Source organism: Musa acuminata, chromosome BXJ3-4 (genome assembly GCF_036884655.1).
Source record: "Musa acuminata AAA Group cultivar baxijiao chromosome BXJ3-4, Cavendish_Baxijiao_AAA, whole genome shotgun sequence".
Lineage (NCBI taxonomy): Eukaryota > Viridiplantae > Streptophyta > Magnoliopsida > Zingiberales > Musaceae > Musa > Musa acuminata.
The window spans coordinates 49588263-49601287 of NC_088352.1; the positions used below are offsets into that span (position 1 = coordinate 49588263).

General features: G+C 44.3%; 2 protein-coding genes across 6 annotated transcripts; one reads left to right on the forward strand and one right to left on the reverse strand.

Moving 5' to 3' along the window:
* The first annotated feature begins 291 nt into the window (after positions 1 to 291).
* Positions 292 to 4199, forward strand: LOC135581577 (receptor-like serine/threonine-protein kinase SD1-8). 3 transcript variants are annotated; one of them, XM_065146612.1, is made up of 8 exons: positions 292 to 1613; positions 1878 to 1994; positions 2081 to 2229; positions 2342 to 2552; positions 2821 to 3058; positions 3146 to 3299; positions 3392 to 3720; positions 3821 to 4199. In XM_065146612.1, the coding sequence occupies exons 1-7, from the start codon at positions 329 to 331 to the stop codon at positions 3698 to 3700; spliced, it is 2463 nt and encodes an 820-aa protein (XP_065002684.1). In that variant the 5' UTR covers positions 292 to 328; the 3' UTR covers positions 3701 to 3720; positions 3821 to 4199. The 3 variants fall into 3 exon arrangements, with proteins under 3 accessions (XP_065002684.1, XP_065002686.1, XP_065002683.1); XM_065146614.1 differs by having other exon boundaries at positions 3828 to 4199; XM_065146611.1 differs by having other exon boundaries at positions 3392 to 4199.
* A 2963-nt stretch (positions 4200 to 7162) lies between these two features.
* Positions 7163 to 10198, reverse strand: LOC135635489 (uncharacterized). 3 transcript variants are annotated; one of them, XM_065146590.1, is made up of 3 exons: positions 10102 to 10198; positions 8716 to 8834; positions 7163 to 8631 (listed from the first exon to the last, which is right to left on the reverse strand). In XM_065146590.1, the coding sequence occupies exon 3, from the start codon at positions 8595 to 8597 to the stop codon at positions 7326 to 7328; it is 1272 nt and encodes a 423-aa protein (XP_065002662.1). In that variant the 5' UTR covers positions 8598 to 8631; positions 8716 to 8834; positions 10102 to 10198; the 3' UTR covers positions 7163 to 7325. The 3 variants fall into 3 exon arrangements, with proteins under 3 accessions (XP_065002662.1, XP_065002661.1, XP_065002660.1); XM_065146589.1 differs by adding an exon at positions 9603 to 9743 and having other exon boundaries at positions 7163 to 8834; positions 10102 to 10154; XM_065146588.1 differs by lacking the exon at positions 8716 to 8834 and having other exon boundaries at positions 10102 to 10159.
* Positions 10199 to 13025: the final 2827 nt, after the last annotated feature.

A 13025-nucleotide genomic window follows, 5' to 3' on the forward strand; every position in this document is an offset into this window, starting at 1 on the left:
ATCGGTTGGTGGGTATTATTTCCTTCTCCAATTTTATACTCCATCTCACGCGTCTCCCAAACTCTTACCTCCAAACGTGCCCCGTCCCCACGCGGCTTCCACGAACCAGCCTGTGAGTTTGTCGCGAACTAGATCGTGGCCAAAGTGGCGCCACCACCGAAAGGCTTTGGTTACCCTAATCCTTCTATCTAAATTAACCTGCCAAATCAGAATGGCAACGAATAAACAGCCGTAAGTTTCCTGCGGACATTTGCTAACTTTGTTCCAAGAAGCAAAACCATATAAACACATGTGACTTGGACACTTTTAACCCATTTGAAAGTTGCTCATGACGATCATCACCAAGGCTTCCATCCTCTGCCTCCTCGCCGCTACTGTCGTCTCCCCCTCCATCGGAGGTGACACCTTAACTCCTGGCCGACCCCTGGCAGACGGTGGAGGAACCCTGATTTCCGCTGGTGGTAGGTTCGAGTTAGGCTTCTTTAGTCCCGGTGCCTCCAACAACCGCTACATCGGCATATGGTACCACGACATAGCCCAAACAGTGGTGTGGGTCGCCAACCGCAAGCGCCCGGTCACCGGTCGGCCCGGAACCCTGTTCATAGCCACCAACGGAACACTCATCATCACCGACGACAACTCGACCGCCATCTGGTCCTCGAGTTCACCTCCCCTTGCCAACCCTGTCGCTCAGCTCCTAGACGATGGCAACTTCGTCGTCCGAGAGGCTGGCAGCGATAGTGAAGACCCGAATAGCTTCGCATGGCAGAGCTTCGACTTCCCCACCGACACGCACCTCCCGGGCATGAAACTCGGGTGGAACTTGACCAGCCATCTCAACCGAAACCTCACGTCGTGGACGAGCGCCAGCGATCCGGCACCCGGAAACTACACCGCGGCCATCGACTTGCACGGCTACCCCCAGTTATTTATATTTTCCGGGACGCGCAAGTACTGGCGCGGGGGGTCATGGAACGGGATTGTATTCAGTAGCGTCCCGGAGGCGATCTACGCCTCCGACAGGTTCAACATTGTGTTCATCATCGACGCCCAGGAGGTGATGTACACGAACTACTTGCGCAACGCTTCGATGATCTCAAGATTGGTCATGAATCAGTCAGGCAAACTGCAGCGGTTTGTGTGGATAGAGGAGAGAAGTTCATGGAATCTATTCTGGTTCAGGCCCAAGGACCAGTGCGACAGCATGTCGCCGTGCGGCCCCAACGGCGTCTGCTACCCCAGCGACTGGCCGATGTGCCACTGTCTCAAGGGCTTTCGGCCCAAGGATCCTTCGAATTGGGATCTGAGGGATGGGTCGGACGGCTGCGTCAGAAAGACGGCATTGGACTGCCGCAACGGGACCGATGGGTTTGTCACGCTCAACGGTGCGATGATTCCGGACACATCGAGTTCGGTGGTGGACTGGAGCCTGAGCCTGGAGCAATGCAGGGCTCGGTGCTTGAGGAATTGCTCGTGCACAGCCTATGCCAGTGCAAACATCAGCGGGAGCGAGAGTGGCTGCATCATGTGGACCACTGATCTCACCGATCTTGGGGTGGTTTCCAGTGGCTCAGGACAGGATCTCTACGTCAGGCTAGCGGCCGCCGATTTAGGTGCGTTCCATTCCGCATCACCATTATTAATGCCTCATCAAACACTTTTTCTTTTGAAGTACGGGTGTTGGTTTCGGCCTTTGTTTCGTCTGCGGAATACACTCATCTATTCCAAACCGAATTCCATGAACGATCGTTTCTTCGTGAATAATTTCTTTTAACGACAAGAGCATACTCCTAGTAACTCAGTAGTTCTGATAGCGCGCAAGCTAGCACAAGAACCTCTATTCTCGCGTTTTCACAGTAGTGATATTGATCGTTCAGGTTCGGAATCAGGGGATTCTCGTAGGAGCCGTGTGGTTGTGATCAGTGTGGTCATTGCGATGACAATTCTAGTTCTAGGATGTGCTGCCTGCTGCGTCTGGAAAAGGAAGAAGAGGAGTACATACAAGACCTTTTCCCTTTTTGTTTTGTTGCCAATCGAGGGGCATATTTGCTAATTCGTTACTACTCAACACGAATGCCAGGAAAAAATTGCTTGGCAGAAGGCCATAATGAAGGAACAGGGCAGGATTTGGACCTACCATTATTTGATTTAGCAGCAATTATCAATGCCACCGATGACTTCTCAATACACAACAAACTCGGCGAAGGTGGATACGGTCCGGTGTACAAGGTAATGACAAACTGTGACAGTTAGTTACAGTTCAGAAATTTGATTTCGATGAACGCTTTTAGTTGGCCAGACATCATGGTAAACTTTTGGACAGCGATTGTGGTGACTGCAGGGCAAGCTGGGCGGGGAGCAAGATATAGCTGTGAAGAGGTTATCGAAGACATCGATGCAGGGACTGGAGGAGTTCAAAAATGAGGTAATGCTGACTGCAAAGCTGCAGCACCGAAACCTTGTTCGGCTTCTTGGATGCTGCATTCAAGCAGGGGAACGGATGCTGATCTACGAGTATATGCCCAACCGAAGCTTGGATGCCTTCCTGTTTGGTTAGTTCCATCTTTCTCATTCTCATGGCACTCCACGTTTCCGTTGACCACGTCACAAGATGGATTGATCGATTGATTGCCTCGACTCTTCTGTAGTATTTAGTCGGAGAGTTCCGTCAGTAGACACCTTTCCGTGCTGTAGCTTTCTGACATGAAAGGTCACTCTGCAAATAAACTAGTATAACCACACGGTTGAATCAGGACAACAAAATGCTACATAAATATCATGAGATCCATGAAGTCTAATGCTGCTCAAACTTATGCTCAGATAAATCTGAAGATATATCGCTGGACTGGCAAACACGACGCAACATCATAGTGGGGATTGCTCGAGGCCTTCTTTATCTCCATCAAGATTCTAGGTTTAGAATCATTCATAGGGATCTCAAAGCTAGTAACATTCTTCTTGACAAGGATATGAACCCCAAAATATCAGATTTTGGCATGGCAAGGGTTTTCGGAGGGGATGAAACAGAAGCGAATACGCGAAGAGTGGTGGGAACATAGTAAGTATCTGCTCCGGTCATCATTATATTGTGCATTTGATATGATTGTTAATCATGTTTGCTATCAACTTGCTACCGATATTGCAGCGGATACATGTCCCCTGAGTACGCTATGGACGGAATCTTCTCGGTTAAATCGGATGTATTCAGTTTTGGTGTTTTGCTACTTGAAATCGTTAGCGGTAAAAAGAACAGGGGGGTGATTTATCACTCTGCAAGTCACCTGAATCTTCTAGGATATGTAAGCATCGTGGAACATTGGCCCTCTTTACATGGAATGGACTTGTGTGCTGCTTCATAATCACCTGGCTTGCTTTTTGCAATTGTTTTCAGATATGGAGCCTATGGAAAGAAGGGAAAGGCTCGGAATTAGTTGATGGATCGATTGGCCATTCGTGTTCCCTGGCTGAGGTCTTGAGGTGCATAACGGTGGGGCTTCTGTGTGTTCAAGAACGACCCGAAGACAGGCCGACGATGTCGTCGGTGGTGATAATGTTGAACAGTGACGGTGAGCTACCACAACCTCGACAACCGGGTTTTGTTGTCGCCAGAGCCCCACCCGAAACTGGTTCATCAACGACCAATCACGACTCCTCGTCAACCAGAAACAGCTTGTCGGTCACACTGTTGGAAGGTCGATAGTGAATTAAACAAGTGTAGCGGTAAGTTTTATTATTGGCTTCTGAAGGGTGGTGGAGTACTGAAACATTTGGAATGTCCCACCCTCTAACACCGGTCTCGTCCTTCTTTTTATATCCCAAGCGCGCAGGCGAGCATGCACATTCATCAGAGATGGCCGACACATACGGGGGGGCTTAATCCTCCTACTACTGGCCCTCAGAACGCCTGCTAACGGAGTCCAGCAACAATGTGGCTTGCCCGGAGTCATGCTGAGCTTCAGGAATAGTGGTGTTGTGTACAGAGGCATCGTTGTCGTAGCAGGCAAGCCTTTTAGTCGAGCGACACGTGTCTAATATTCTTTGGCTCTAAAGCCTCATCTCATACCCTTTTTTTTTTTTTTGAACTCTTCTTTTTAGCTTTACACGCTTCTTTAGTCGTTTTTCATTTTTTGACGCATATTTCCCGGTATGTTCTTGTCATCGATCGATAGCAAAGGTTGCTACTGCTGGTTCATTTTTCATCTAGCTTTGCACAGGCAAGGACTCTTATAGGAGTCAAAAAGAAAAACACATCCTAAAAGCTTCTTCTCTTCATAAACAGCGGCTGTAGAGTATGAATGTTGTCCAACCCTACTGGCTGTTGGTTTTATTTTGTTCAAGCTTCCGAGTTCGATAATGAGGTGTTTTGAGAGTGCTAATCCAGGAGATTGGAGCGCTCATGACCTGCAAACTTCTTTTCTAACTTAACTTGTGAAAAAAATGGGTGCTATTTTACATATGGCGTGAAGAGCCGATGGTCTAACCTTAACCCTAAAACCTAAACTTTGTCCGAAGCCTCTTTGATAAAGTAGCTAATTATAACTTGCATTGAGAGTTTTAAGTGGATGCATCTAAGAGACTTTTATGGATGAAATGTATAACTACTTGTATTTAGTGGACAATGATGTTTGGATCAACCCAATTTATGTGCAAAAATCCTGTATAGAAGGGCCTCTAAAGCTCGATTCGATATCGACTTGCACAACGATTGAGATCGAGGTGAGCATTCCGACTTGGTTTCTTCGATGCTCTAGTTAGTCTCGAAATATAAAACGAGAATTTTGAGTAAATAGTAATTGACTTGTGTGGTAGATTTTTTTTATAATGAATTTAAGTGGGAGGCATATTTTATGGTATAGGTAAAATATTTTTTTGATGTTTTATATTGGATTAATATCTATATGGTTGAATTATTGATTAGGCGCTTGTCTTTTTTGTGATGATTATATCACCACGGTTTAGAAGTGCAGCCAAGTGATAAGACTCCTTAAGTCGAGATTGTTGTCTAGTGCTATAAGAGGCCTCCTCCATGGTTGTGGGGCTCACTTTGCCTCATAAGTCTTCGCTTGTCTTTTCATAGCTTTTTGTCCTTGCTCATAGCCTCTTAAAGCTTTGAAGCATCGTCTCTTGTTCTCCTCCTTGGTCAAGTTGGGAAGATATCTTCTCCCTTATCGTTCGAGTCCTACTCCCTTAGCCAACATATGATCAAGGGGATCAAAGTTTTATCCTCGGAGAGCCTCGGAACAGGAATGAGTGTGTTGTCCTCCTTCTTAAGGGAGGTGGCCAAAGTGGATCCGAAAGTTATCAAAGATCTTCATATCGTGAAAGATGTATATGACTAGGACTTCGTTCTGACTCCCGAGTATCTAAGTCCTTTGTACCTCAAGTACTTCATCCTGATTGAGTATTAGATGTAGGTATCTTGAGATCGAAAATGTCCATATAAATCAATGTACAGTATATTGGAGGCCGAGTTTAGATGTCTTTGATGGTGTGTGATATTACCATCTCATATGGTGCCCAACTCATGCGTTAGATGGTATAGGATATCGCTATCCTTCATCAGAGAATGCTACTATATCAATGTCACCTCTAAATATGTTCCACTTATGTTTCTGAACTTCCAACTTCCAACTTATGTCACCTCTAAATATGTCCTTCGTCAGAGAGCTAAAATCTATTATCTCATGGCTCAAGATGGATTTAAAGTAAAAGGGAATTCAACTTCCAACCAACGTTAGAAGGGACCGTACTTCTTTAACAAGATCGGCCTAGACTATGACTTCATTATGGATTGGTCGGTATATAATCTTACCAATACTCCATTTTTCCTGATTGCGAGGAGAAAGGTTAGGTGCTTTGATTGGAAAATGTCTTGTCAATCTTCCTTAGCCAACAAACATATGAACGAAAACTAGCTAGTCAATGCTAGTTTGAGCTTGACATCTCGAGGTATACTCCATCCCCGAAGTCTTATTTTCCTTAATTTTTTTCTCAATGCGACACTTAGTGCCTTTCTTCTTCAAAGGCATGAATCTTAGGGAGCTAAAGAAGAGGAGAGCAATGGCATCCACCTAAAGGGGTCCAATCCCCTTCACCTCGACCACGATGAGCTCTTCTACCCCCACCACCTCCACGGGGCAAGAGGCAGTCCTCAAGACACTAGCTTCCTTGAACCCTCAGGCACTCACCTATGGGCCCCATATGTCAATGCTCCTGCCATTAAGGCACCCCCTTGGAAGCAAGGAATTATGCAAAAGAGGAAGACGTTTGAGGCAACAGACAACAAGCAATCCGGCATGGGGGAACCAACATGCAAGAAGTACCGACATGGTTTCGTTTAGGATCTCTACATACATTAGTCAGTGCCCTTCTCGGCCATTTGAATGGTCGAGCTTCCCGACCCAATGGAAGGGGATCCCTAACACCGAGGTGGGAAGGGCTGAAAGCATCCTAGGTCATTTGGAAGGACGATTATGTCATGAATCAACGTGAGCACAGTCCAAGGGCAAGTGGAAATTGTTCTTTGGATTTATATGACATCATCGCTCCTTTCTGCTAAGTTCTTTGGAGTCCCTCCCTAATCCTCCAGCATTCGGATCATGCAACAGAGGAAACCGTGATGTGTTTACAACTTGCAGTGAAAATAGACTTTTGTGAATAGATAAGAATAGATGATGGAACACAAGGTAGCGAAGTGGATCGAAAAGAGCGCATCGGTGAGTGTGAGAACAGTGCCGCCGTCACCAATTATCTCAATCTCTATGGATTTCAATCAACTATTTTCCATAAAGCTTGCAATCTTTCCATCGAATTAGATGATAAAAGATACGTGTAAACTCAATTTGTATCTTCAATTTTCCTTGTGACCAAATAGATCTAATTGAATTGTGTGAATACTATAGTATCTTTCGTAATTTATTAGAAACCATTCATGCACTCTTTTTTAAGATCTCTACTTCCTATTTTGAATTCGTGAATGTAAGTTATTCTTTTGATCGATCGATTGATTTCGATCATTACTCATCTCGTCAGGTTAAAGTCCGAATTGATCTAAGATAGTTACCAATTTAATCACCAATCAGGTATTCCTATGTTTTTTATTAATTTTATTTGCCAGAAAAAAATTTGATTTTTTTTGGCTTAAAGACATCAATTCATAATATACACACAATTCGTCAGACAGATCGTATATAGCAACTCGCAAACGATGCAATCCCCAAATACAACAACATGACGAATTCAAGAACTGATATAGTCCAAATAATTCAAACTAACAACGCATAAACCACGATCCCGCAAACTGTTCTACCTTTATGGAACCAGGTTCATTGTGTCTGTCGTCCCACCCTCGTCTGGCGACTGGCTGCCGCGGCTTCGGCTTCTCCGACCACAGTCACTCCAGTCGCTTGATACACCGGGATCGACACTCTCCCTGGTACCTCGAACGACTCCGCCCCCACCGGATACTCGAATCCACCACCTACGAGGGCCCCCGGTCCGATTGGAGGGCCACCCACGTAAACCGGAGCGCCTTTGATTGGCTTGGCTGCCACCGCCGGGAACGATGGCTGGAAGCCCAACGGAAGCTGACTGTCAGCCACGGCACGGAGCGGAGGCATGTATTGGACCGGAATTGGAAGCTGTTGCATCGTTAAGCTCCCGCCATGGACAGATGGCGGCATGTAGAAAACCGGGACCGGCTCAGGGGCATACGATAGGACCGGGTTAGGTACCAATCCGGCCTGCTCCATCGCAATCGGTTCGACCGTGTTGAACCCGGTTTCCTCCACGTGCAGCTTGGTTTTGACGGGTGGGAGATCGGGGATTGGGGGAACCGACAGCTGAGATGAGGCGGAGAAGGGCGAGCCCGGCTCCGAAGAGGCCGGTTGAACCACGGGTTTGGCAGGCGGCGAGTTGGTGTCGAGGCCGAAGAGGTAATCAGGGACCTCGGAGACGATGGAGGACGCCTCTGAGCGGCCGCGCTCGAGGGACGGCGGGCCAGATGCCGCGCCGGCTCCTTGGCCGTTGAGGGCATCGACAAACCACTGGTCACGGGTCGAGCCCGGGGCGTCGACGACGGAGCCGAAGGCTACGGAAGGTGGGGGAAAGAGGAACAGGCGAAGACGGGGGGCTCGAACGTTGGCGGAAGCGAGACGGTCGTACTCGTCGAACATGCTCTCAACGTCCTCATCTGAGGTGAGGGAAACGAGGGCGTCGAGGTCCTCGTGGGGGAGCTGGTACTTGAGGCACGGGGGCTGAACGGCGGCGGCAGGGAGGAACTTGGAGAGCCGGGAGAGGAGATCAGCGAAGGAGGCGGAGCGGGGAACGGCGACGATGCGGGTCTCACCGCCGACGTAGCGGAGTTGGTTGTCGTGGGGGCGGGGGAGGATACGACCGCCGTAGCTGCACATGAGGCGGACAAGAGCGGCCGAAGGGTCGTCGGGGTGCCACCTGGCGGGCGGAAGATGGTGTGGAATATGGTTGTCTTGGTGAGGCACGTGGCCCTCTGCAGCTCGTGTGGCGGAGGCGGTGGAACCCGCGGCGGCTGAGTCGGCGTCGGCCGAGTGATGGTGGGAGCGGTGGTTCTGGGCTTTCATGTCGAGAATGCTTTGCCTAAATGGCGTTGCTGTCCTGCGGCGGAAAAGAGAAGAATATTATAACTGGGATCAGAGCATAGTGGTGGGAGCACTTGGAAGTAGGCCAATCATATGCAACACTGGATGGTCGACAGCTGAGGGAATCCTCCTGTTTGCTTATAAATCTGGCGAGCGCGATGCTTTTTTCATTCTAATTATTGGTGGAATAGGTACAATCCTTAGTATGTCATTCATTCACTGCAAAAGCGGATAGATTTGGGGATTAGTCGGGAAAACTGTGAAGTTTTCACTATTTATGCAGAGCTTTTTTACTCTGAAAATTATCATCTAACGCTGAGCTGAAGTATATAATTTTTTTTCCTTCAGAAAAAGAAAAGCTGCTCATAATGAACTAAAAGGGAACCCTCTGAACGAGAAAAACAACAACAATAATAATAAAGTAAGTAAAACTTGTGGCCTAGAGTTGACGGGACAATTCACTGGGTTGCAAACTGTAAAAACTGTTTTGTGAAAACAACACAGGAGGAACAACATATGTGGTTTTCCCCACCACATTACTCGTTTTAGATTGAACAAAAAAGTATGATCTTCCTATAGACTAAATCTTAATCATAAGATTAAAGTAAAAGAAAATAAGAGAAAGAAAATAAAAAGCTGATCGGTTGATGCGTATGGAGGCACAAATAAAAAGCACTAAATAAAAATCTATCGGATGGGAATGAACCTAGCACGTACTTAGTGTTTTGATTTATTTATTTATTTTTCTCATGTGCAAAGAGAAGAGAATGAATGGTTAGTCTTTTTATGCCAGACTAATCAAGATATAATTTTTTGAAAAGGAGAGCGACCCTTACGGCTGGTTAATTTTTTGTGCTCTTATCTATAGAGCTCTTTTTGAAACTTTACAATTTAGCTAATATAATTTGCTTTGCATTCGAGAAAAAAAAAAATTATTGGATGGGGATGAAGAACTTATGTTAGAGGTCGGAGTCTCAGAAATCTTGCCTGGGAGCATAAAAGGAAGCATTTCCTTTGCACTATATTGTCTGTCCCGTTAGAGGCCCAATCTACTCTGTATCGTGACAGGTGAGTACGATCTCTGGACGGATAATTTTAATTCTACCCTTTCTGATTTGATTAGCTCGGCTACAAAATAGGACAATAATGGTAAGGAAGCAGATCAGATTAATTTCAGTTCCTTGTGGCAAATTTTGGGCCACCGATATATATTATTATCCACACCCCAATCACGGCAAAAAAATCCCGGATCACATTCATCGAAAATTCCTACCATCATCTGCACGCGAAACATATACGATAAAAAACTGAAAAACGAAGGAAATCGAAAAAAACAAGAATGCTCCTGACTTGCAGAGGCAGAAAATTTTATAGAACAATTACGCCAAGGCATGAAAGAATTGTGCAAAAGTGTGTTTGTATCTTTCGTTTCGATGGTATATGATACGAATCTAACATTAGAGATAGAGTTATGTCAGAAACTTACCAACAGAAGGCTGAAGCACGGCTGCTGTGTTCGTCCATTACTTTGCGAGAGGAAGAAGGAACGAGGGAGACAGAGGAGCGCTACAACTTGGCTTAATCATTATTATTATTATTATTATTTGTCTTTTCCTTTTTCTTTTAATGCGAAAAGAAAGAATAGGTTAACGGATGGTCGGCCGGCTGACGCAGACAAGTGGTCCCTCCAATGTCCTTCACCATCGTGCGCTTTGACGTGCGCAGGCCGTGAATTATCCAGGGCTTTATTTACCCAGCAGCAGCAGCAGCAGCAGCAGCAGCAGCAGCAATATTCTACTGCAAGAAAGCAGCGCTCCGTGGCACATTTAGAACTTTAGTGTATCATCTGTGTGTGTGTGATTTACTTGAATGCTTGCACAGCCAAAGCTGGCAACCAAATTGACATCGACAAGCTGTACGCCTCCAAACCGGCCTACGCTTTTGTATCGAAGTTGGGTTTTGAGGTTTTATTTCCAAATAACAACCGAAAGCAGCTCCTACTTTCATCCCTTCACAGACTGATAAAATATGTTTATGAATGCACACGGAGTTCACATTCGCTCCGCTTCTTATTTTAGCACCACATAGAGATGCCACGTCAAAACCACATGGAGACGCAACAATCCGACGCGTCCTCGTGTACATTTTTGGATGCCAAGCCAGTATTGCCTTTGTATGCATATAAAAAGTCGCATGTGATTGTGGCGAGATTCAAGAGGCGACTAACTACGAGTTCAAAAAAGCAAGACTCTCAGTGGTCATCCAGAACCACTCGTATCTCCGACCAATGCTTCATTCACAAATTTTAGCTACCATCCGTTTCATTATAATTAAATTAGGATTTTGAGTTGAATTAGGAATTCACTATTGATCAGGGTTATGACATTGTGGTTTAGGTTTATAAATTAGTTGGTACCATATTTACCACACCCCAAGTCAAGAGAGAGATGGAGCATGGGTTAAAAAAAAAAAAAAAGACTACGAGGGTTATGTAAACTTTCAAGTAATATATATATTTTTTAATTTTCTCTCTTCTCTCTTCTCAAGCCTTGGTTTTTATGATTTTTTTTTTCTCTCAACATTACATATAAGGAACTCAACCTGATATTCATCGGGACTTTTTTAAATTATTTGATCTTTTTTTACTCTATTTTTTAAATTATTTGAGGTCTATAAATATCTTAAATATTTTTGCTTGACAAAGCATGAAATTGAGTTAAAAAATAGGAAAAGAATCATTATGAAAAAAAGTTGTAAATATCTCTTCACCTCTTCCTAGTATTTAGAAGTTCTTCTAAATGAAGAAGTGAGGTTTAAGTGAAAAAGAGAGAAGTGTAAAGGTTCCCTCTTGAACCTATAAATAGAAGAAAGAGTTTTAAGAGGGTAGTTGGTCTTCGCCCATTGAAGGAAGACCAGTAGTGGAAACAGATGGCCTCGAGTGAAGAGCAATCATATAGGTCACGACGATCGAACCACTATAAATCCGGTTTGCATTTCTATTTTGCTCTTCATTCTCAAATTGCAAACTAATTTATACTTTTATTACGCTTACAGACGTGATTTCAAGTTAACATCTTTCCAATCAATTTTCATCGAGAATTTTCAAATCGACGTTTTTATCGTAAGCACTAATTCACCCCCCCTCTTAATGCTGATTTGATTCTAACAACTATGAGACCAGTCGCCTCCATCATATAGACGAATATACAACACACTAATTTGTCCAGTTATCTTGATGTCCCTCTCGAGTAACCTACGACTGAGATTATTTATAATCTGTGTTTAAAGGTGAATCGATCTCATTGTCATGATCTCATCATGATCCAATTCTCATTGCACAGATCCATGAACATTACAATATATGCAACAAACAACATAAAGTAAGATAAATACTAATAAATAATAAATAAAAAAGTATGTATCGTATCATATGTGTCATCACTCACGTGATTGGCTCGAGAGAGGATGAGCAATTTGTCACACTCCACCAATGAATCGAGTATAAAAGATAGCCTTGAAACTAGATGAGGCAAGCAGACTCTATTTCAACTCTTTTGAGCTATACTAAACTCCATCCACCTACTCTACTAACTTGAGCGTTGGAGAGGCCAGGTCGGGATATCTTCCCAATGTCGACCGCTTATGTAGGACCTAGGCATATCTAAGGAGCGCCTCGAGGTGACACTAAGTGCTTTAGGAGAAGGCTAGAGCATCCCTCGGGACAACCTCAAACTTCCTCTAACAAATAAGCCGCACCTCGGGACAATCGAGAGTTAGCTATCATGAGCCATCAACGTCTCAGGAGTCCGCCTACCACGAGCAGCCTTATCCGCCCCAGCGTAGGCCCCCAAGATGGATCTACGCCTTCGGGATCGAATTAGGCCGTGTTAACTCTCCAATCAACGACACCAAGATAACAATAGAACTAATTAATTTGCTCTTTACAGATCTTTCTGGATCAAAGCGAGGTTGTAATTAGGCTAAACCTTTATGTATTGATAATAAAAGGATTCCTCGTAACTTAAGTAATTCTAACAAAGTCGATGATATCATGGTGTTAAGTTATTGATCACATGATGCTAGGTGTTGCCTATGTGGCGTTAGGGTGTTTGTCACGTTCCACAATCTTTTTTTCTTTATATATAATATATATATATATATACACATATATATATATATACACACATATATATATATATATACACACATATATATATATATACACACATATATATATATATATATATATATAATATATATATATATATATATAATATATATATATATATATACACACATACGTTATTCAAGCACAATACGTAAAGAATAGATATTGAGGTTTAGGTATCCGATTTATGTCACTGAATATGCGTTATTCAAGCCCCATCTGCTTGATGCCATATATAATGA